Below are 23,284 nucleotides of genomic sequence, written 5' to 3'. Positions count from 1 at the left end.
GGGCTGCACCACCTGGTGGGGCCATGCCTGCCTCCTGCCTTAGTCCCTGAAGGCCCCTCAACCCTGTAGGACTGTGGAGCTTCTTGCCCCTACTTCTGTTCCAACCACCCTCAGCTTCCCCCAAACCCTGACGCGCCGTGGTCCCACCGCAGTCCCCACCAGGCTGCCACTTCTCCCTCCTCTGGCAGCAGGGGAAGCAGCCCTTCCAGAAGGTGAGGGCTGGTGGTGGGCATCCTGGGAAGCTCCTCACTGCAAGGTTTTCGTCCTGGGGATTCATCAGGCAGGGGCACAGAGTTGCAGGGGTGGGGACAGACGCTTGTGCTCAGAACCTGTCCTTGTCTTGTTGGGTGCTGGCTCACTGCGGGGGTCTTTCTTACCCATTTGTGCCCCTCCTGGGCACCCCTTTTCTACTTACTCGAAGCCCCTGGCCCACTCCAGCCCCGTGGGACACCCCCTGCTCCTTTATTTGGACCCCGTCTGCCCCTTCCCTGCATCGGACTCCCTGCTCAGAGGAACCTTGTATCCTCTTTGCCCCGCTTGTGTGTGGTCTGCTCAGCTCCTGCAAGTTTAGAAGGGCCTAGGGGAGCTTTGAGATCCCCTTTCCAAGAACTAGGGGTTCCCTGCCTGCCTGGAAGGGGCCAAGTCTAGGACTCACCACCACCCTCTGTTAGGCAGCATGAGGCTGGCATTTCCTGCCACCTCCCCACCTCCCCCGCCTGCCAGGCAGAGGCCGGAAGGGAGCTGGTGGGGGTTCCCCGGCTTCCTGCTGTGGGGTCCAGGAGGGTCCTGGGGAGCATTCTGGAGGGAGCCTGTACAGCTCAGGAATTTGGTCAGTGCCGGTATCCCTTCCCTCTCAAAGGGATCTTAGGGACCACGTGCTCAGCTGTTCCTGAGAGGTGGTTGTAGTTTCTGTTTGCATACAACTGTCACGGGGAACTTACTACCTCAGAAGCAGCCGTGCCATTGTCCGTCATCGTGAGAACATTCTGTATTACAAGTTTACAGCATGTAACGTTTGCCCTCACACGCGGGCCCAGGGCGCTACTCTGAGCCTGCTCAGAGCACTGATCATTCCGGCTGTTCCCTCTGCTTCATGGCTTCTGTTTCTGGCCTCCAGGTATTTTGCATTTTAGTCAGTTTTGTGGCCTGAAATACTTTTGTGCCATGAGAGATCTGTCTACCACCTCTTCCATGCTGCCTTCCTGGACTGAATCCAGCAGCTCTGTGAGGTCCCTTTGCTTGTGTTGGGGTTGCCAGGGCATCACCTCTGCCTGGACAGGGCGTCTCTTCTTGGAGGTCCCTTGAGTTCCCAGGTTCTGGACTCCTTCCCCTGAGTCCTACTTATTGCTGATGGTCTCAGAGGAGTTGTGGTGGATATAAGGGGTGTGAGGTGCTCAGGTTTGGGGCCCGGTGAGGCCCACGTTTGGATGACCCCAGATTTGGCAGTTGGGTTTTGCCCTCCAGAGGCCGCTGTGCACCCCCTCGGGTGGGGCGGGCTGGGTGTCAGATGGCTCCCATGGTTGGGGCTGGGGCCCTGAGCCTGGTGTCCTGCAGCTGCACTGAGCCCAGGATCAGATAAGCATGTGGTGACAAGTTCCCTGCAAGTCCAAAGTATGACTTTTTTAGAAGAACCTTATCGCCCTTCACGCAGCCCATGCTTATCAGCGGGTGGGGACAGGTAATAGCCTGGAGAAGGCAGAGCCTGCAGCCTAAGGGTGGTGGGCAGGGCCTCCCTGAAGCAGAGGGTGTTGGGCACTTTTGCCTTTTCTTTTTGACATTCCCTTCCTGGCCAGTGTCTTTCCAGAAGACTCCAGAAAACACACCCAGTCATTGTCACCCAGGCTTGGGAAAGTGTCTCTATGGCCGGTCTGTGTAAACAGGAAACACCCGTTTGGGGCCTGGGGGCAGCCAGGGTCCTGCTAGGCAGGCATTGGGGGGGGGTGGCTGCCCCCTCCTGACTTGGTGTCCCCAGGGGTGCACACAGCCCATTTGGAATAATTGCTGCACCCTTGACCCTGGGGTGCAAAGGATAGGGGCTCACTTGAGGGGCTAGGCCCCCTCATGTGGGGAATGGGCTGCACCCAGAGGCCGAGTCTCCTTCCCCTGTGTCCCCTCTTTCTCCCCAAGTCCCTTCTTACGCTCGCCCATCTTTCATCTCCTGCCCAGTTTCCCTTCCAATCTCATTGGCTCCCCCTCCTCACAGTTGTGACTTGGGCTGGGTGCCCATGGTGCCTTGGGGGGCTGGGGGAGCCTTGGGGTGCAGCCTGGCAGCTGACAGTCACCTCCCTCCTTCCCTCCTTCTTTCCTTCCGGCCAAGACCAAGCTTTCTCCTTCATCTCCCTCCCCTTCCTGCCCTGGAGCAGCAAACAAACTGGGCAGCTCAGGCCCAACCTGCTTAGCTGGACCACAAAGCCCCTGCAGCTGTGTGACTGGGAAGTCCCCCTTCCCCGGGCAGGACACTCCCTGTCAGGTGTGGTTGGCCAGAAGCAGGCCCTCCTGGCAGGACAGCAGCCCCCTTCTCTAGTTCAGAGACCTTCAGTCCCCACCCTCCGGATTCCCCCTGTGGAGGGTGGAGGAGGTGGGGCAGCTTTGAGAACCCTGGAGTGTGACTTCTCCCTCTTGGCCCATCTCAATCCCAGAATCTGGGAAGAAAGGTGGGTGTCTCCCCTCAGGGCAGCCAGGCCCTCAGGCTTCTGGAGGTCCTCCTGGAGTTGAGCCCCCCCCCCCCCCCCCCCCGGGTCCAACCTTTCCCCAGATACTCCTAGTGGTTGCCTTTGTTCCTTTCAATTTGGGCTCTGGTGATGTCTGCAAAACAGATCTTACAAAGTCCATCTTGCTTTCCTTTCTCTTGCAACTCGAAGTCATCAGGGCCCTTCTGGACCCGTGAAGGGGAGGGCAGGCCCTGATCAGCCCCAGCCTGCATCTACAGAGTGGGCCTGTCTGTCTGCACAGACGGGAAACCGAGGCTTGAGCAGGGACGGAGCTGGCTCAGGATTCCTGGTCCAGGTGGTGGGTGCAGGCTGGGTGAGGTGGGTACTCCAGGTGTCCCAGCAGTTGCCTGGGACATAATAGTAATTCCCGGCCTAGGGGCAGCTATAGATTTCTAGAAGTGTGCCTTCCCAATGCCTGTTTCCCTGTCTGTCACAGTGAGATCAGGGATACACAGGTGCTTCACGGATTCACGTGGGTAGCTGTCCCGGATACCTCTTCATGCCTGTTTGCCTGGGCCAGCCCTGGCAGAGACCTCTTGGTTCACACATGGTCCAGGGAGTTGAGCGACTAATAGGGCTGATTTGTATTACGGATCTTTGCCAATAGGTGCTACTGCCGTCCGCTTCTGGATTTTCTAAGCTTTTGTTTTCAAGTTCAATGAGGTGGTTTTAGTCTCAATTTTGTGACTGGCGAGGGTTTCCAAGGGATTAGATGAGGCTTGTTTGCCGGTGGAGTCAGACAGGGCACAGTGGCAGGCAGGCCCCCACCCCGCCTTGAAAGTGGAATCCCAGGTCCCCTTCCTTCCAAGAAGGGGAAGCGAGGGAGGAAGTGCCCAGCAGGCTGGGGGCTTCCAGGTGGAACTGGTAAATGCTCTCAGAGGAGGGGGTCTGGCAGGGATGCAGAGCTTCTCATGTTCCTGCAGGACCACCCCGCCTCGAGGGTGCCCAGCATCTTCATGCATGAGGCCCTGGATGAGAGCTTGGGCTTTGGCTGGAGTCGGACCTACTGGTTGGTAGTGGTGCCCTAAAGCCTGACAGTGCATGTCCCCTGAGACTCAGTTTGCCCAGGCGACCAATGTAGATGAGAGGACTTGGGGACGAGGCATGCACAGCAGTTCTTCCTGCCCTGGGCCCAGTGCGCAGGGAACACTCAGGACACAAGTGTTCCTGCTCTGAGGGTCAGGGAGTTGAAGTCACTCTGGGGCTGTTGAGAGGTTGCATGGCTGTTGAAGGGTGCGACCAGAGTGTGTGGACAACCTGGGGTGTGTGTGGCTGACCTGGGGGAGGGATGTAGACGGAGGCCCTCCATTGTGCCCACGGCCCTTCTCGACTTCTCAGAAGCCGTGCGATGGCTGTGGGCCGGGTTGGGAAGGCAGCCCAAGAGACCCTCTGCAGATGGGAAGGCTGAAGCCCAGAGAGGGACGTGGCTTGCCCTGGGCATCCTGCCGGGTCCAGCAGTAGCTGCCTGCTCAGGCCCACGGGCAGTGGATTCACCACCTGAGAGCCTCCGCTGGGGGTGCTTCTGCTTGCCGAGCCCTCCGGGTGGGGTGGGAGGGCTAATGAGCGCTTGTTGGGGCTTTGAAATCCCTGAGATGAAAGACTGGTGTGTGGGAGGTCCCAGCCCCTCCACACAGTCTCTGTGGGCTGCCCGACTCCAGGCCTGGCACACAGTTGGGCCCCCTCCACGAGGCCCACCTGGCAGCTCCCTGTCCCCAGCCACAAGTCTGGGCACACAGGGAGTGTGCACCTCTCTGGGGCCCTAGGAGTCAGGGGTTCCTTGGGGTCTGGTGTTGCGACTACTGCTGCTGGGGTCCCTGTGCAGGCCAGGCATTGTGGTCTGAGGGTTAAGGCCATAGACTTGGGAGTGGGTGGCCTCTGGTGCTGGCCGTGCCTTGCCAGGGCAGGTGTAAGATCACAGGTCCTCATTCCCCAGCTGTGAAATGGGGTGATACAATACCCCTGCCTCCCTCTTCACTTTGGGCATTTGTCTGCACCCAGAACTTGGTGAAGGGCTGGCTCTCCTGGCGATTGGCATTCTGGATGGACAGACCTGGGGTGTTGAGGGTTCGAGTGGCAGCCATTTGGCCGCCTCGCCCAGATAGGGATCCCAGAGCATGCTGACGGGTCTGTCAGCATCTCGTCCTACGTGTGCCTGGGGCCTAGCCTGAACCCGAAGGCTGAACCAGGTGGTAGTGGGGTTGGGGGGGGGGTGCCTCAGAGGGAGCTGGGGCACCGCTGCCTCGCCTGGCCTGTATTTTGGGGAATTTTTGTCGGTGAGCCCCTGGGACGGGGGGTGCCTGGGGCCTTGCCCTGGGCTGGCTCTCCCCACTGTATGGCCCCCTGCGGTCTCTGGCCAAGGGGGTGGCATGCCAGTCGGTGTGGGTTTCTGACTTTCCTCCTGGGGATTCTTGTCTTGCAGACTTCTCCACCCAGGTGAACTCCTCGTCCCTCAACTCCCCCACGGGGCGTGGCTCCATGGCTGCCCCCTCGCTGCACCCCTCCCTGGGGCCTGGCATCGGCTCCTCACTCGGCTCCCCAGGACAGCTGCACTCGCCTATCAGCACCTTGAGCTCCCCCATCAACGGCATGGGCCCTCCCTTCTCGGTCATCAGCTCCCCCATGGGTCCCCATTCCATGTCCGTGCCCACCACACCCACCCTGGGCTTTGGCACCAGCAGCCCCCAGGTAAGTGTGGGGCTGGGCCAAGGGTGGGCCTGGGCTTCACCTGCAGGATGTCTGAGGTGCCGTCATGTCCACCCCTCATCTCTGGGAAGGAGAGCCTCGGAGAGGTGGCCTTGGCCTGGGTCTGAGCCTGGGTCTGGCTGAGCATGTAGCCCTCAGTGGTCACCACTCTAGGGTGGCCTTCTCCTGTCCCCTAGCCTTCCAGAAGCAGGCAGAAGGCCCGAGGTATTGGAATGAGGGAGGCTCAGCTACCTTCCTGGGCCCGGCCATGCTATTTTTAGTTTCTGCCCCACCCCCATTCTGCTGGCTGCACGGTGCACACAGGGAAAGGGCAGATGAAGACTGGGAACCGGGACGGAGGTGGGCACCTGCTGGCTCTCAGAGCCTCATGAGCTTCCTGCTGGTTGCAGGCTGGCGCCTGCTCTGGATGCCCCAAGGGCTTTTGCACAGCGGGAGCCTGCAGTGGGACTGTGTGGGGGCTGGGCCCTAGGGTGCCCACCTGAGGGTGGTAGGGATGCCCTCAGACCTGGGGTGCCTGGTGCCCCTGACATTGTTAGACCGTCTGGGGGCAGGGGTTGGGTGGTACTGGGTGGGGGAGTTTCAGGGCTGTAGCCGCTCTGTCCTCTGTTTTCTGCCCACAGCCAGGACCCTGTACGATGCTTGTTGAACCAGGTTGCTTGTGAGCAAAGGGCCCAAGCCCCTCTAGGTAGTCAAGGGGATCAGGGCAGGAGTCGGGCCTGGAGGGGGAGGGTGAGAACATACCCAGTGTGTCCAGATGTTCACTATTGTCCTGCTGGTCAGCTGTTGGTCTGTTTGTAGGTGGTTGGGCTGCACTTGGTTTTGCCATGGTCTGAGCCCCGTGCTCGCTGTCTGGCCTGGTTCCCCTACCCCCTGCCTCACCCCTGCCCCCCTGCATCACCCCTGCCCCCCTGCATCACCCCTGCCCCGATAGCTCCTTCCCAAGTAGCTGAATTTGGCTTCCCAGCTTTAGCAGTTTGCCTTGGAAACCTGGGGCTCCCCATATTCATGGGAGTGTGGGTGGAGTTCAGGGAACATACACCACCCCCTGCTCCAAAACCACAACCTCGCAGGCAGAGTTGCTGGAACCAGCTTGGTTCTGTCTTTTGCTCTTGTCTGGAGGGTCTGGCGCTCTGCTGAGCAGTGCCTGCTGAGTCCATAGCCAGGGACCAGTCCACGGCCAGGGAGGGCCAGCTACATCCCTGAGTCCACTCCCACTTGATCCTGCCTTGCAGGGCAGTGAATGTGTGGGGGTCTGGGCAGATCCAGACCACACTATAGGCACTGGTGCCTGAGCGGCCCTGCATCTCTCCCCTGGTCTAGGGCTTCACCATTGCAGGGCCCAGGAAGTGTCCTCTCCAAGTCCCAGAGCTTGCCCACAGCGTGGGCACCTTAGTGTCAAGGCCTCACCAGTTCAACAAAGCCTCGCTGGTTCAGGACCTACCCAGGCCCAGTGGGTAGCCAGTCCTGCCTGCTCCTTGCTGTGGGCACTGTGGCTGTGAGACCTCAGTGACCTGGTGTCCATGCGTGGCTGAGTGTACCTCACAGGGTTTTCCTCTGCTTTAATAGGCAGATGGGGGCCAAGCGCCTGCTCCCAGCACATGGCGGGCCCGGAGCCTCCCACTCCAGCTCTGCTGTGGGTGAGCGCCTCGAACGGCAATCTTATGGTGCACTTGGGCTGGTGGGGGGGCCTGGCGTGCAATCGGGAAGGAAGGGCGTGGTGGGCGTGGAGGAGAGGGCCGGGGAGAGATGAGCAGGAGACCTGGGTGGGGTGTTGGCGAGGTGGGTGGTTATTTCAGTAAGTCCCATAGGCTCCAGCGGGAACTGAAATAATGGCCAAGGATATGAAAGGGGAAACGGGCCGGAGCCCCCACCCTGGCTCCGGCAACCGGCTCTTGGTGTCCTGGGTCCCCTAGGAGAGGAGTGGAGTGCAGGAGAGCAGCATCCTCGTAGTTAGGGGGCTGTGGAGCTCCCCGGGGGGGGGGGGTGCATAGCAAAATGAGGCCCCGGGGGCTGACCATGGTCTGTTCTGAGAGCTGTGAACCCAGCCCAAGGCCTGGCAGCTTGGAGCTGAGAAGGGGGAAGAACGACCTGCAGACCCCTAGTAGCCTCACCCTGGTAGTCGTGTGGAGACTGTCTAGCAGTTGAGATGAAAAGCAAAGCGGGTGGCCTGGCTGGAGTGGCTCGGTTGGTTGGAGCATCACTCTGTGCACCGTAGGTTGCCCATTGGATTCCCTCAACCTAGGTTGTGGGTCCAGTCCCTGGTTGGGGCATGTGTGGGAGGCAACCAATTGATGTTTCTCTCTCACATTGATGGTTCTCTCTCTGTCCCTTCCTCTCTCTAAGCATGTCCTCGGGTGGGGATTAAAAAGAAAGAAAAAAACCCCAAAGTGGGTGGCTTGGGTCCTGCAGAGAGGTTACATAGCTCAGCCTCATCTCCCACATGGGCAGGGTCTCCTAGGGCTCCCTTGCACTGGCTGACTCTGTGCCCAGAGGAACCCAGGAGGGCAGGGATGTGCAGCTCACGGCCTGGAAGTCAGTGTGGCCACGGCACTGACTGTGACAAACCTCTCTATCTGTCCTGCCTGCTGCTCCTTCCCTGGTGGGATCCTAGCCAGCCTTCCTTCTGGCCCTGCCTCAGTTTACCTAGGGCAGGCCCCAGTACCAAGGGCCTGCACCTGGGGCGGGGGGCAGAAGATAGGGCAGGTGACTCCCTTCACACACAGCATGGCTTGTGCAACCACAGAAAGCGGACATGTTCAAGTTCTTTTGCTTGGGATCGCTAGGCTGATCCAGCTGCGTGGAGTGGTGGCCCCGTCCCACCTTGGGGGAAGGCTGTAGCCCTGGAGAGGCTCCTCCCATGTCCTCATTGGCTCCCCACAGTTGGCTCCTTGGGGTCTGCCCTTGGCCCCTGGTGCTTTCCCCCCACTTCCGGATGTTTAGTTGGGCAGCCCCTTTGCCTGGAATGTCCACCTTCTGTCGTCCCAGGCTGGGCCGGTGGCCTCTCCTCTGGGCAGCCCAAGTGGGAATGCGCTGTGACTGGCGTGCTCTGAGCCGGGTTCTGTCAGCATGGCCGTTGGGCCAGCTCAGTTACCCAGCAGCAGCCCTTGGACCAGGCACTGCTGGCATCGCCTTGCACGTGAGGAACCTCAGGCTCACTTTTCCAAAGTCACACAGTGGCTGGAGGAGGCAGATTCCCGAGGATAAGCTGTGGCTGCCCTCCCTGTGCCCCTCCCACTGCAATGCACCTGGCAGCCAGCAGTGCAGGTGCTAGGGTGGGGTCACCGAGGGGCTCCAGGTGAGCCTCCTCTCTTGGGGGCCTCAATTTTCCCTTCTGCACAAGCTGGATCACTTTCGTGGTTTCTGCCTGCTGACTTGGAGGCCCCAGCGTGCACTCCGTGGCTATCCCTGGCCTCCCCTAGCCTTTGTGTCCATGCCTGGGAAATGGGGGGCCATTTCCCTGTGGAGCTCCCAAGCCGTCCAAGGCCATCCTGAGTAGCCCAGGGCACAGGGGCACTTGGCATGCAGTTGGTGCCTTCTCTTAGCTGTGCCCCTTCTTAGTCCCCTCTGTCATCTGGGACACACTCCTGCCTCCTGCAGACAGTGCACAGGTCACACAGAGCTTCCCCCTGGACACTTGCCCTGTGGACTCCTGTGTCTTGATGGCCGAGTGTTTGGAGCTGGCCTCCTGCCTCCATGCAGCCTGCCTGAGCTCCTTGGAGGGTTAAGCATCCTCGCAGAGCCACCCAGCCCACCCAGGCGGAGAAAGGACCCGGAGCGACCAGGACTGGGAGATTGGCTCCAGGCGGGAGGCCTGTGAAATGCCACTTGGGGTGGTTTCTGCTGTGTGTGCTTTGAGCACTGAGCTCTTCCTGTCCCATGAGAAAGGGGGATGGGAGTTGGGGGCCACGGGGAAGGAAGGGGGTGAGGTTCCTGTGTGCGGAGGGGCCCGAGGCTACCAGGGGACAGCGGCTGTTGCTGCCCATTCCCGGAGACATCTGCACGACTCGATTTCCGCCTTTGTCAGAGGTTTGCAGAAGTGGGGGTACTGGGGGCTGCCTAGCCAGGGTCCTGGTCTCTAGGGAGACAGGCTGGCTTGCAGGGTGCAGTGGGCAGCACCTGTGTGCCCTTGGTGCTGACTGGAGAGCCAGGGCGGACACAGCGGAACCAAAACTGCTGTGTCATTGCAGCCTCGGCAGCTGTTGCCAGGGTGACTGGTGAGTTTCCCACGCTTCCTCTGGCATGGCGTCAGGCTGCCGTGGGCAGGGCGGAGGGGCTATGTGGAGAGGGAATGGTGTTCCTCTCTGCGGATGCTCAAGGGGTGTCTCTGTTCCTCTCTCCTTGAAATGTGATCGGAGGCCCCATCCTGCCCCCGAGGCCTGGGCAGTGTGGCCTCTGGGTGGACCTCCCTCCTTGCTGTGACCAGGCCTCAGTGCCCCTCTGTGTGTTGGGGATCCCCAAAGTGCCTGGCTCACCAGGAGGGTCATGGAGCTCACACTGTCCTGTCCAGGGAGTGGCCAGTAAGGGGAGGCAGTTCTTCATTAGGTGGGCGAGGGACAGGGGCTTTGCGGGGGTCCCCTTCTGAAGTCTGGGTTGGCAGTGGGAGGGTGGAGCCCTGAGGGCAGGGCAGCCTTCACCAGCCTGGCCCAGCAAGTGGGGGGCAGGCATGCAGCTGGTGCTCAGTGGGGCTTGGCCCTGCTCTTCCCTGGCTGTGGCCTGGGGTGGGCAGGGCCCCTCTTGGAGCCTGTTTCTCTCTGTAAAGTGGGGGTGTGGCAGCGCCTTCCTTGGTAGAGGGCTGTTGGGGGGATGCTGGCATGTGCACCTGGGTTCCCATCCCCTGCCAGGGCTAAGCGCGGTGTTCCCTCCTTAGCTCAACTCGCCCATGAACCCCGTCAGCAGCACCGAGGACATCAAGCCCCCGCTGGGCATCAATGGCGTCCTCAAAGTCCCGGCCCACCCCTCAGGGAACATGGCGTCCTTCACCAAGCACATCTGTGCCATCTGCGGGGACCGCTCCTCAGGTAGGCCACGTGGTGCAGCAGGACCGCAGGGCCCTCGGGCGGGGTGCAGGGAGGCAGGAGTCTGCCTGCCAGTGAGGAGGGTGCTGAGCTCCCGGCCTTTTGCAGGGGACCTTCTCGGCTCTTCACATTGAGGTGACAGTAAATAGGGGAGCACAGAGTGGGCAGGGTGGTCTGGAGGCTTCAGGAGAGGAAGCAGCTGTTGGTGGTGACAGTGGCATAGGGGACAGCAATACAGGCTGTCCCTCTGGGCTGAGCCTTGGGCGAAGGGCTCCCCGAGTCCACTTCTACACCCTGATAGCCCCTGGGGAGGACGACTGTCCTCAGACGTGGACAAGGCAGGTACCGATGGGGCCCAGTCCTTGCCCCAGCACTGGAGCCCAAAGGCCACGGTGTGGAAACCAGGGGCCTGGCAGTGGGGAGCAGGAGCTCATGGCCTGCGCCCCCCCTGGCCCCCGCAGGCAAGCACTACGGCGTGTATAGCTGTGAGGGCTGCAAGGGCTTTTTCAAACGGACGGTGCGCAAGGACCTGACCTACACCTGTCGGGACAACAAGGACTGCCTGATCGACAAGCGGCAGCGGAACCGGTGCCAGTACTGCCGCTACCAGAAGTGCCTGGCCATGGGCATGAAGCGGGAAGGTAGGCTTCGTGGGGCCCCTACTCTCTGAGCCCAGTCTCCAGCCCTGGACTGGGAAACTTCACAGCATTCTGGTGGTGGATGGCTCCTTGCATACCTCTGGTGATGGGGCGCTTACTCTCTGTAAAGGCTGCCACTGCCGTTGCACTGTGGGTAGTGTGTCCCCATGGCCAGTGATTTCACCTACCAGATCTTTACTGAGCACCTGCTGTATGCCAGGCTTTGGGATTACAGAAGAGGCAGCCTTGGTCCTGAACAGCTGTGCCCTTAGGGACAGTTGTTCAAACCCTGTCCGTGGTTGTAGTGACCTGGCTCTAGGGAGACAGGCAGAGGCAGAACGACAGTGAGGGCCAAGGCTGGAAGTGGGAGGTGGGGGTGGGAATGGACCAAGGCTGGCGTGGTAGGAGCCTGGGACAGTGAGTGCACACGGGTCCCGGGGTTGTATTCCTGCTATCCAGTAAGGCGACAGTCGAGGAGGCTCTAGTGGGGACAGCGCTGATTGGGGAGGTGGTTGGGGGTAGGGGACTCTAGAGGCCATCAGGTGTCCCCAAGCCTGCCGGATGCCGGGGTCAAGCTGCGCTCTCTTCGTTCTGTGAACCTGGTGAGGGTGACTCCCAACAGTCAGGTCCTGGGAGGAGTGGGCCTCCAGCCTCGGGCCTCTGGGCCTTGGATTTGTGAACCCATTTTATTGACAACATTTGTCAAGGGCAGGTGTGGGGCAGGTGGCATGAAGGTCACTATCCTGAAGTCACTGAAATTGTCAAGTGGCCCGGCCAGACCTGGGTCCAAGCCCTGTCCTGGCTTGCAGTGTAGCCTCCTAGCTCCTTGCTGTCTGTGGTCTCAGTTTCCCCACTGTGTAGGTTTGGTGACTCCTGTACTTGGAGTGACTCTCTGCAGAGGGTCAGTATCCGAGCTGGCACGGGGGGGGGGGTGGGCCCCATGGGGTTGGGGTTTTGAGGTCTGTTCCCATCTTCACATGGCTATTCCTGTGGCCGAGGCGTGACTGGCTTGTGTCCATTTCCTTCCACCGGCTCCTGACTGTCCTCTTGTGGTGGCTGCAGTTTTTATCCAATATAATTTTTTTTTTCCTCCTCTTTAGCCCCAATTGTTCTTGTTCAGAAACCGAAACCTCAGCTGGGCCACGCGGTCCTGCAGGATTTCCTCTCTGAGGCTGCAGGGCGAGTGGAGCACAGTGGTGTGGGTGGGGGCTCGGCGGTAGCCCTTCTCCTGCAGCTGTCACGACTCCCAGCCAGGGGCAGCGGGTCTGTGCACCCCCCACAGGGGAGCTCGGGGGGGCTTCAGCTCTGAGCTGAGGGGCTGGCCTGGGCTGCGTGGAGTGTCTGCCTGCCAGGCCTTTCTGACCAGAGTGCAAGTTTCATATAGCGCTTAGCCCACCATGGAGAAACTGAGGCCCAGGAGGTCCAGGGCTTGTCCAAGTCACATGCAGGCCTGAATCTGGGCCTCAGGCTCCCAGCGCAGGACTCATTTCTTTAGGCCAGTGAAGAAGTGGGTGCCCGGCAAGGGGAGGCCTGTGTGCCTATCCCGGTTCTCCTGGATGCTCTGTGTAATCAGGGAGGGCTTGCTGGAGGTAGTGGGAGAGAGTAATGTTCCTGAAGGATGGAGATTTGGGCAGGGGACAAGCGTGTGGAAGGTAATGGTTGGGTTGGAGCCTGGCCAGAGTGCTGGGTGCCAGTGTCCCAGGGGGAGAGTGCGGCCCCTGGCATGCAGCTTGAGGCTCCTACACTGCAACACAGAGCAAGCTTGGATTATTGCTGCGATCTCTTGACTTACTGAGCTCACCAGTCATGGTGCCGAGCATCATGCTGGGCACCGCACTGGGCGCTGGGCATATAGCAGTGAGTTGTGGGTGTTCTTCCATTGAAAGTGAGCATCATATAACCAAGCAGGCCCCCTGATGTGACTTAGGGGCGGTGCAGAGCCCCTTGGGAGTCCAGAGGAGGCACCCGCCCCAGCCTTGGGCAGCCGGCAAGGTTCGGGTGGGTGGGAGGTGGCCAGGCTGATGCCTAAAGAATGGGGAGGTATCAGGCAGACCACTTGCCTAGCCAGAGGGGACGGCGTGTGCAGAGGCTGAGGATGTCGGTGGATGTGGCACACTGCAGGGCACGGTGCCCTCCTGGGCCTCAGAGGGTGACCCTCCGCAGGTCCTTGGGACTGTTCAGTAAACACTGGCCCCTTTGTAAGATCCCCTAGCCTGTTCACCTGAGAGCCTGGGTGTCCTCAGACTACAGCGTCCTGTCCCTGGAGGCCTGGGGAGAGAGGCTGGTGCCCCATTTCATCCCGGTGGAGCTGCCTCCCCTGGCTCCCGCCAGTGACTGGTTCTTGTCATGAGCAGCTGTCAGGAGTGTTTCTGTGTATGGGGCTCACAGGGCACCCGCCCATCTCCACACACTGTCCCACCTGCAGTGCTGTGGTCCTGTCCCCACCCCTGCAGACTGGGGTACAGAGAGGTGGGGCGCTTGGGGAGGCCTCAGCCAGCACAGGTCTGATAGACGAGTCTGGTGCTTTGGGCACATCAAGGAGGCAGTGTGTCCTCGAGGCCTGATTTACGGGCCGTTAGATAAATACCTGATCCTGCCAGGACCCAGCTCCCCTTTGCCCCCTCCTGGGTTTCTGTCACGAACGTGCAGTAAAGCTCTCGTGCCCGACACAAGGGCATGAAACTGGCCTTGCTGGCTGTGCTGGGTGGTTTTGTGCGGCACTGAGAGCCAAGTGGGCTCTTTCCTCAGGCATGCGACTCCCCAGCAAAGTGGTGGCTAGTCACGTTTCCCGGTGCCTGAGGGGCACAGTCCACAGCCATCCTCAAGAGGAGTGACTCGTGTCCCCACTGTGGCCTCAGTGCTGTCCTTGCAGGGAGCTCCATGGTCTCTCAGGACGAGTGGCCCAGAGGGGTCAGGAGGCACATTCCCCCCCTGCCCCCACACCTGTCTTGCAGCCTGTAGCTGGGTACTAGGCACTGCCCGCAGTCCCCCAGAAATGGTCCTGAGACACACAGCTCCTCTGCTCTCTGCTGTTCTGAGCAAACCACTGCAAGGGGGACTCCTGGCAATGGTGGCGCTGTTGGGCCCAGGAGTCGTGGCAGTGTGGTAGCCAAGGGAAGTGGGGACCAGGCATGCCAACCCGAAGTTGTATATAGGATGTGAGCTGTAGGCTCCCAGGGCCAGCCCTGGGTGAGCAACTGTGCTGACTGGCCTTGATGCCACATGATCCCCCTCTGTGAGGCTTGTAGCACCCGTTGCAGGTGAGGAAACTGAGGCTGGTACGCAGGCAGCATTGCCCAGTGAGTGGTAGGAGGGGCAGCTGGGGGCTGGCACTGGGCTGGCAGACCCAGGAGGTTCTGGCTCAGGGCTGACGGGACCCCACCTCCTTGGGCAAGGGATGCCGCAGACGATAGCATCTGTTGGGCAATGGCAGGGCCTGTGAGTACAGGCAGCCACCAGGGACTCGTTCCACAGCATTCCGGGGGAGGTGGGGGGCCGAGGCGCAGGTGGGAAATGCCACTTGGCCAGCCCTCCACCAGGCTGAGCCCGGGCCTGTCTGCTGGAGCGTGTGCTGCAGGGCTTGGGGGCCTCTTGGTCTGATGGGGTGGTAGGCGCCAGGCTTGGGGGTTCTCACTGTGAGGGGGGGAGACCTGGCCCCCACCTGGGGTGATACTGGCCCAGGGTAGAAAGGGGACCCCACCTCTCTGTTTCCTTCTCCAGGAAGGCCTCTCCCTGTTTCCTGCCTCCCTCTCTTTGCTTCCTGTGCCCTGTCTCTGGACTCTGAGGGCTGGGGTGTACAAATGGCAGTGTCTGGTGTGTGTGTGTGCACGTGTGTGTGCATGCACAGGCGCATGCGGTCCCACACATTATTTCTGTAGAGGAAGAGCCCTGGCTGGGTTCAGGTGCCTCCCTGTCACCATTGGGCAGGTGACTGCTCCTCTGGGCCTCAATGTCCTCTTGTGTACAGTGAGGCATCGACAAGGTGCCCCCACCACGGCTTATTGGGAGGAGAGTGGCAGGTGGCAGCACAGTGCCTGGCTGATAGGGTTGGATACCACAGCACATGTGTGTGTGCGCACGTGTGTGTGTGTGTGTGTGTGCGCGCGCGCATGCTTGTCACGTGATGATAACTCTTACGTGCAGACTCCTTGTCCCGGATTGAGACCCTTAAATAAAGGGAAGGACATGTCCTCTGAGCTCAAGAGACCCTAACCAAAGCCTTTTGGTGAAATTCAGTCCTGCCTCTCCGGGAGTCACATATAGGACAGAGGGAGGTCCCAGCTGCCTGGCAGTGCGCACAGCAGAGGAGGCAGCAGGCCCAGTGTGCCCGCCAACCCCGACACCCTTTCTGGCCAAGGGACTGCTGCTGGCCCTCGTATCAGTGGGTCTTTTGATAGTTGGGGACTCTGGTTGTGTTGGGGGTTGAGTCCCCCTCTCAGGCTGTGTTTAGCAGCTGGGAGAGGGTCTTCCTGGGGATCCCCAGCCTCCTCTGCCTGCCGTGCTTAGAGCCCCGTCTTCCCAGACACCTCCTGCCCTAGGCTTCCCAGTGCCAGCTGGAACGTCCGTCAAACGGGACTCCACCTACAAGGTGACTGAGCCGGCAGCTCTCTCCTGCCCCCTCTGCTGCCCGTAAATAAAACTGTAGCATTTATAATGACGCTGCTCAGAGCTGACTTGTGCAACTTCTAAGTGCTTCACAAAGTCTTGGCTGTTAATTCTTGGCTGCCCCGTGGAGACAGGTGCGAGGAACCTCCCACCCACTGGTGCTTCGGGCGCTGCCTCCACACTCACGGCCACCTTTGGTGAGCTCGGGCTCCCTGCGCCCTGGGGCTGCCTGGAGAGGGAGGATGTCCTGTGACCAGGCTTCATGGTGGGGAGCATGGGAACCCGAGGCGCAGACAAAGCTGAGCATCTCCAGGCACCTCCTCGTGGGTCTCCAGCCTGAAGATCGACACCCTCACTCATTGTAGGGCTGAGGGTGCTGGGGAACAGTGAGGCCAGGAACTTGCCAGGGCCACACAGCTCTTAGGGGCAGAGCAGGGTCTGGGAACGGGACTGTCTGACTCAGAGCCCACTGCTTTAAGAAGCTGCCACTGTCCTGAGAGCTCAGCCGTTCTCTTTGGCTATCTGAGCCTCAGTTTCTCCACCTGGTAAAATGAAGTGATTGAGTGAAGTCACATACTTTTCAGCTGTGTCCTGCCTCTGAGGATTTAGGGTTCCGCCCAGGGGACAGACCTTGGGGACCCATCCTTAGGGTCCCAGGGACACGGGCCTGCCTGGTTGCCAGGTCCCTATCACCTTGTGTGGCTGCCTCCTGCCTGATCAGCCTTGCTGGCTGGCTCCTAACCCTGTTTGTTGTGACAGAGAGGGTGACCCAGCACCCCCCTTCCTGTGCAGAGGGTGGGGAAGCCTGGCTGGGGAGGGGCTAGAGCTTCTGCAGCCCTGCTGGCTCCTTGCCATCTGCCTGCCAGCTTGAGCTCCCCCCAGCCCTCACCCCCACCTGCTGTCAGATTTTCCAGAAGAGCCAGGCTTGCAGAAACTTGGACACGAGGCTTCCTGCCTGGCTCCTTGGCCCAGCTGGCGCCTTGTGAAGGTCCTTGAGTCTCACCATGTGGACAGAAAGCCCTCACTCGAGTCAGCCCTTCCTTTGGGTCTGGGAGAGTGCAGCCCTTGGCATGGGGGCAGCTCTCAATAGCCACATGTCTGTGTAGGGAGGGACACAGGGCCTGCCCCCAGGGAGCCCAGTGGCCCAAAGAGGGGCTCTCGTGGGTCCCAGCTTCTCTGCATAGCTATTGGTGGGGGCCTGGCAAGAAGCACTTCTCCCTGGGTTGTGGAGAGGTGTTAACGGGGACTGTAACAGCTCTGTGGGTGGTGCGACAGGGAACCTAGCAGGTCTGAGGGAATCCCCACGACAAGTAGGGAGCCCTCACACCTCACGCCTGGAGGAGCAGGGGAACGTGGGCTTGCAGAGCCCCAAAAGAGGGCTGCTCACCAGGAACTATGGCCTTCGGAAAAAGTGGCTGCTGAGTCTGGTGGGGCACCCCCCCCTTCCCCCAGCCTCCTCCCTGCTGCTGGTTCCTTGTGTTGGCCAAACCCATGCAGAAGCCAAGGGGGAGAGGGTGTGGGTGAGGCTGCGCCAAGCTTGTGCCCTTGGAGCCAGCGCACGGGGGTGGGTCTAGAGGTGCAGAGGTGGTCCTGTGCCAGCCAGCGTCGGTGAGAATGGAAGGTGTCTGCCCCATGGAGGTATCCAGGGAGGGGGCAGGGATCAGCCCATCTGAGGCCCACAGGGCAGTCGTGCTCGGGAAGGCCTGGGAGGCTCAGCGCTGGCTCTGGGATGGAAACCTGGGATGGGAACCTGGGATGGGCCAGGAATAGGGAGAGGGACACCCAGGTGGGGTCTGGCTGGTGGAGGGAGGGAGGCAGTGGCACCTGGTCTGGTGGGTGTTCTTGGGAGGCCCCAGGCCCCTTTGCTGAGCCCCCACTGCCAGGACCGGTGGGAGGCGGGGCAGGGGGCCAGAGTGCCCGCAGCTGCCGTGCCCGTCCCCTCTGCCAGCTCCTTCCTTCTCCTCCCTGCCTCCATTTAAGGGTCTTGGTGTCTCCACCAGAGAAGAGGGAGATGGACATGGGAGTCAGCCTGGGAGGCTGCGAGAGCCCCAGGAGCCCCTCTAGGTGGGGCTGGCGGCCTGGCTGTGGCTCATCGCTTTGAACCTGCCCTGCTGGGTGACTTCAGGGAGCTCCTGGCCCCCTCTTGGGAAAGGGCCGCTTGAGCTGTATGGGTTCTGAAGTCAAAGGTCTTTAAGCACCCAGTGTGGGGTACCCTGGCCTCCTTGACTTTTCTGCCACATGTTTTTTTGGGATAAAATTGGAGCGAACCCCTACTTCTCTGCCTCCTCCCATTGGTTTCTTTTCCTGGGCTCCCAGAAACCAGGCCACCTCCTGACTCCCCCATGTCTTCAGTCCTCCATACATCGCTGCTCTGGCTCTGGACCTTGTACAGGCCACCTCCTCTGCCTGAACTGGAGCCCCTGTTTTTTCTGCTCCTTCAGTTTCATTGCCCCTTCTTCTGGGAAGCCTTCCTGGCTTTGCCTGGGTCCATGGCCCATCAAAGCCCTTCTGTCTCCATGTCGGGATCTCTGCCGAACCGTCAGCTCCATGAGAGCCGGGCCTCCTCTGCCCTGCTGTGCTGGCCCGGATGGGTCCTGGTGTGAACATTTGCCGAATGAATTAGTGAGGGGGGCGTGCCCTGTGTCTCAGCCGTGCAGGAGGAGCGGCAGCGGGGCAAGGACCGGAACGAGAACGAGGTGGAGTCCACGAGCAGCGCCAATGAGGACATGCCGGTGGAGAAGATCCTGGAGGCCGAGCTGGCTGTCGAGCCCAAGACTGAGACGTACGTGGAGGCCAACATGGGGCTGAACCCCAACTCGGTGAGTGCGGCCTGCCCACGTGGCCTCCCACTGAGTTGGCAAGGACCCGAGCTGCTTTGGGCACTGTGGGCCCGGTGAGTGCCCCTGGGTGGAGGACCCCATCTGCCAGGGCCTCGCTGAAGCGGCGTGCAGCTGTGCCTGGGGGTGCTGACTCTCTGATAACTTGAATTAGAGCCAGGACTTTGCACTTAACCTTCATACTTCACGTTGTCTCCGGCCCACAGTCCAGTCATTTGTTGGGGATCCTGTATCTGCTCCAGGTTTGCATCGTGTCTAGACTTCTTCTGTGTCTCCCATGTGGGTTCAGGGCTGGGAAAAGAGCTCTGTGGCTGACCCTGAGGTCGTCCATGTCTACCCTAAGGTTATCCTGGCATCTCTCCCTCCGTTCTTTCCCTGGCTCGGTGGCCCAGGCACACCCTGCTCATCCCCACACCCCAACCCCAGGGCCTTTGCACATGCTGCCCCTGCTGACTCCTCAGGCTTCAGTCTCAGCTAGGGTGTCATTTCCTCAGAGAGCCCCTGTCCCTGGGATCTTTCTTGTGCCCCTGCCAAGGTGGGCCTGGCCCTATTAGGTGGGCTCAGCCTTGATCTTTCCCTTCATGGCCCCTAGCACATGGTGATGGCATGGTGGTGTGTGTGGTGAGCGAATTCTCCCTTGTCACCATGAGGCTGGGGTTGGCATCCGAGTTGTTCCTCACTGTCTACCTTCGGTCAGGGACAGTGACATCTCTGTGCAGGTGGGTGCTCATACATGGCCCTCAGCCTCAGTCTAAGAGTGTGGAGGTCCCCTTTTATCTGCTCATGATGCTCCAGAAGGCAGAGGCCCCCCTGCTTCCTGCACTCTGTGATGGGACACCCAGCCACGAAACCCTGTAACCCTGGACAGTGCTGCCTGGCCTGCAGCTCCGCCCTGCCCTAGGTCCATATCCCCAGTCCCAGTGAGGGGGGAAGGCAGCTGTGAGGGTTTCATGATTGAGCAGAAACTCCAAAAAAAAAAATCGGGAGATCGAGAAAGGGCTGCCAACTTTGAATTTTGTCAAGTAAGGACATTATTTTGAGAAAACAAATCTGGCATCTGTTCTCCCCATGGTTTCGGAGGAAAGAGGTCGAGGCTGCAGACAGGCGGCTGGTGGAGCGCAGGGCGTCCCGCAGGGGAGCACCTGCCTTCTCGTGTCTGACCTCACGCTGCAGCTTCCTGTGGGTTGACCTGGGTCCCCCTTCCAAGCAGCTCACTAGAGAGCCCTTGTCCCTAGGTCATTTGAGGCAGTTGACCTCAGATAGCAGTCGGAGGCCCAGGAGGCTTAGCTGGTACCTCCTGAGTCCTGGGAGAACCTCGGGCCTCTGCCAGGTGGTCGCACTATCATCTCCCAGGACAGGGACAGTCCTTCCCACTCAGGCACAGGGAGCTCATTCAACCTCTGTTGTTGGAGCCCATTTATTTGAGTGAGAATTGAGGCTCAGTGAAGTTAGGTGTTTGCTGGAGGCCACACAGCTGGATGGAGCTGGAACCCCTCTCAGCCCGTGTCCCCATAGGGAGCCCCTTCCAGGTCCATCTCTGTGCTGCCAGTGCAGGTCTCATTGCCTGCAGCTCCTGTGCCCACATCCTGTCTTCACCTACCCCAGGTGCACAGTGTGCCCACCTTCGAGGCCCCATCCTGCCTGAGAGTGCTCAGGGTGACAGCTTATCCCCCAGGCCTGCTCTCACCCCATGAAGGCTCTGGAGGGGCTGTTGGCCAGCAGCTAGGAGACCGCCTGTTTCTCAGGGCGTTAGCCCGGGGCCTTCACCATCTCTGTCCTACCCCCGTCTCCTCCTTGCATGGCTCCCTGGGCCCTTGTCCACCACCTGGGCTCCCACTTCGTGGGCTGCTTTGCGGCATGGAGAGGCAAGGAGCGTGGTCCTTCTCAGATGGCCACATGACAGGGTAGCGAGCTCTGAGAAGTGGAGCCTGGCCGTGGTGGCACCAGCCTGGCCTCTGACACGGCTGGCTGCTGGTGTGTCACGTGCATAAGCCAGGGACCCCGGCAGGCCAGCCTCTGCCTGTGGTTGCCGGTCCTTGATCCGATGGGGTGAGGGTGAGTGCCTGCAGGGGTACTGGGTGTGGGCACGTGGTACCTGGGCTGAGCACAGAACTGGCCCTGTGAGTGCTCAGAGGTTTGCTAGGGAACCAAGGCAGGGACGTGTAACTGAGGGCCAGCCCCTGACAGCTGGGGGATTTCAGTGTGAAGGCGGCTATAGGGTCATCCCTGGTGCTGGTGCCCTGCCGTCCCTCCCCACAGAGGGTCTCCAGGCTGCTCTGGCCCATGTGTGCCGGAAGCCCCTGCTGACATCTCTCCTTGTGGCTCCAGGTGCCCTGCTCTGCATGCTCTAGCACTGCTCAGCCTGGTGGCCTGGGTGCCAGTTTGTCCCTGGCCCCCCGAGAGCCCTCAGCTGCCCTTCATACAGCCCTGAGTGTTTAGACTGCATGCTGCTCACTGGCAGATGGTTTCAGTCAGGGAAGCTCTGTAAATGAGCCTGGCCATCGTGGTTTCTGGAAGGAGGGATTTCTGCATCTTTCTGGTGCAGGGGCGCCGGTCCCATCCTTGCTCAGGACCCAAAGGGTTAGTCTGCCACCTAAGCCCCACTTACCAGGAGCCAGGAGGAGGGTGCCCTGAGGCCCGCCTGTGTTTCCTCATCTGAGAGGTGACTGGGGAATCCCCTCTGGCTAGAACTTTCTGGAAGGGCCTCTGCTGCCACCCTATCTGTGTGCCACCTCTGTTCCCAGCAGTGGGACTAAATGAGTCATGGTTGGATGCTTCCTGTGGCTGCTGCAGCAAATGACCACAAACTGGGTGATTAAAACAACAGATTTTATATTTCTCATGGTCGAGTCTAAAATCCGTCCCACAGGAGTGAAGTCAGTGTGTCAGACAGGCTGGTGCCCTCTGGAGGCTGGTCCCCTCTGGAGGCTGGTCCCCTCTGGAGGCTGGTCCCCTCTGGAGGCTGGTGCCCTCTGGAGGCTGGTGCCCTCTGGAGGCTGGTCCCCTCTGGAGGCTGGTCCCCTCTGGAGGCTGGTCCCCTCTGGAGGCTGGTTCCCTCTGGAGGTTGGTGCCCTCTGGAGGCTGGTTCCCTCTGGAGGCTGGTCCCCTCTGGAGGCTGGTCCCCTCTGGAGGCTGGTCCCCTCTGGGCGGCGGCGCCTCCATGCTTTCCCCAGGACTAGAGCCTCACACTCCTGGGCTCGAGCCCCTCCCTCCAGCTTCAAGGCAGCAGTGTCTTCTCTCCTCCGACCCTGCTCCGTCCTCACATCTCTCTGGGTCTGACCTCCTGCCTCTCTCTCTAAGGGCCCCTGTGATGGCATTGGGCCTGCCCGCATCATGCGGGGTCATCTCCCATCTCAGAACCCTTCACATCTGTAAAGTCCCTATGGCCATGTAAGGTCACGTAGTCACAGGTTCTGGCCATTAGGACACGGTGTCTCTGGGGGGCATATTCAGTCACACCAGGTAAAGTAAAGCCTGGTCTGAGCTGTGTTCTCTCTGTGCTACTCACTACGGTGCCCTCCCTCACCTAGCCCAATGACCCTGTCACCAACATCTGCCAAGCGGCGGACAAGCAGCTCTTTACCCTGGTGGAGTGGGCCAAGCGGATCCCGCACTTCTCCGAGCTGCCCCTGGACGACCAGGTCATCCTGCTGAGGGCAGGTGAGTGGCTGGGCCTGGCAGGGCTGGGGGAGTTATCCTGTCACTGTGACAGGGCAGCCCCTTCCTCTCCCTGGGCCTCAGTTTCCCCCTCTATAAAGTGGGGCTAATTCTTGCTTTGTAGGATGGTAGTCAGGATGACATGGGAAAATCCACGTGATAGTTGGCTGCGAAGCCCGAAACCTTGGAGCACTTGGGAGTGGTGGCTGTGACACCATTACTGCTCTTATTTGAAGATGGCTTCATGTCATCTCATGATAGGTGTCATGGAAACATTTGAGCACGGAAATTGTTTTAAATTTTATTTATATATCTTTTCTGCTCTGGTTCTTCTGCGGATATAATGAGAGTGCTGACTTGACCTGTGGCTGTAGCACTCCTTGTTTCAACTCAATAGTTTACTATTTTGTGGGGTTCCACGTTGATCTCTGAGAGTTTGCTGTTGGGACCAGACTGGCAGCTACTATTCTGTGGTTGTCCCAGAGAGAATCATGGGAGCTTTCGTGCTCTGTGGCACAAGCTATCCCATGGCCGTCCCAGAGAGAACAGTAGGGACTCTCCCAGGTGCTCTGTGGCACAAGCATCTTGCACGTGCAAAAAGAGACTTCCCTGGGCACGCCAGTTTGGGAGTGCCCGGCTTAAACAGCCACAGGAGGTGTTCTGTGCAGGACTTCTCAGCACCTTTACTATACCAGTGTGCACTGTAGATAGCCGTTTCCCAAACTTAGGTGCTCAGGAACCTCCTCTCTGGGGAAAATTCATGGGGTTAGGGTTCCGTGTAACCCATTTTGGGAACCCTAGCTTGGGTTCCCATGGGGATGGGTCTGCGATAGGTGGTGCGCGCTGCCTTTGAAGGGGCGAGGGGGTTACGGGAAGGGTGGGCCGACCGATGGCTTGTCCCCCATCAGGCTGGAACGAGCTGCTCATCGCCTCCTTCTCGCACCGGTCCATAGCCGTGAAGGACGGGATCCTGCTCGCCACCGGGCTGCACGTCCACCGGAACAGCGCCCACAGCGCGGGGGTGGGCGCCATCTTCGACAGGTGGGGGCGCCGCCCCGCTCGTGTCGGGCGCGCGTTTGTTCTGTGCACGGCGGCTGGCAATGCGGGATGCAAAGGAG

The 23,284-nt window shown here is 60.2% G+C and overlaps 1 protein-coding gene across 1 annotated transcript in view; it reads left to right on the top strand.

The window, feature by feature from the left end:
• The window catches only part of RXRA (retinoid X receptor alpha), a 92,243-nt gene that overhangs the window by 61,501 nt on the left and 7,458 nt on the right, over positions 1-23,284 (top strand). The window contains exons 2-7 of the mRNA XM_087822966.1: positions 5,131-5,396; positions 10,282-10,432; positions 10,891-11,070; positions 18,322-18,491; positions 22,040-22,169; positions 23,075-23,207. Of these exons, the coding sequence (XP_087679092.1) occupies positions 5,131-5,396; positions 10,282-10,432; positions 10,891-11,070; positions 18,322-18,491; positions 22,040-22,169; positions 23,075-23,207 (1,030 nt within the window). The remainder of the gene's footprint in view (positions 1-5,130; positions 5,397-10,281; positions 10,433-10,890; positions 11,071-18,321; positions 18,492-22,039; positions 22,170-23,074; positions 23,208-23,284) is intronic.

Source organism: Miniopterus natalensis, chromosome 12 (genome assembly GCF_054644295.1).
Source record: "Miniopterus natalensis isolate mMinNat1 chromosome 12, mMinNat1.hap1, whole genome shotgun sequence".
NCBI classification, from domain to species: Eukaryota; Metazoa; Chordata; class Mammalia; order Chiroptera; family Miniopteridae; genus Miniopterus; species Miniopterus natalensis.
The sequence above is the reverse complement of the archived record's forward strand: the minus strand, read 5'-3'. Positions and strand labels throughout refer to the sequence as shown.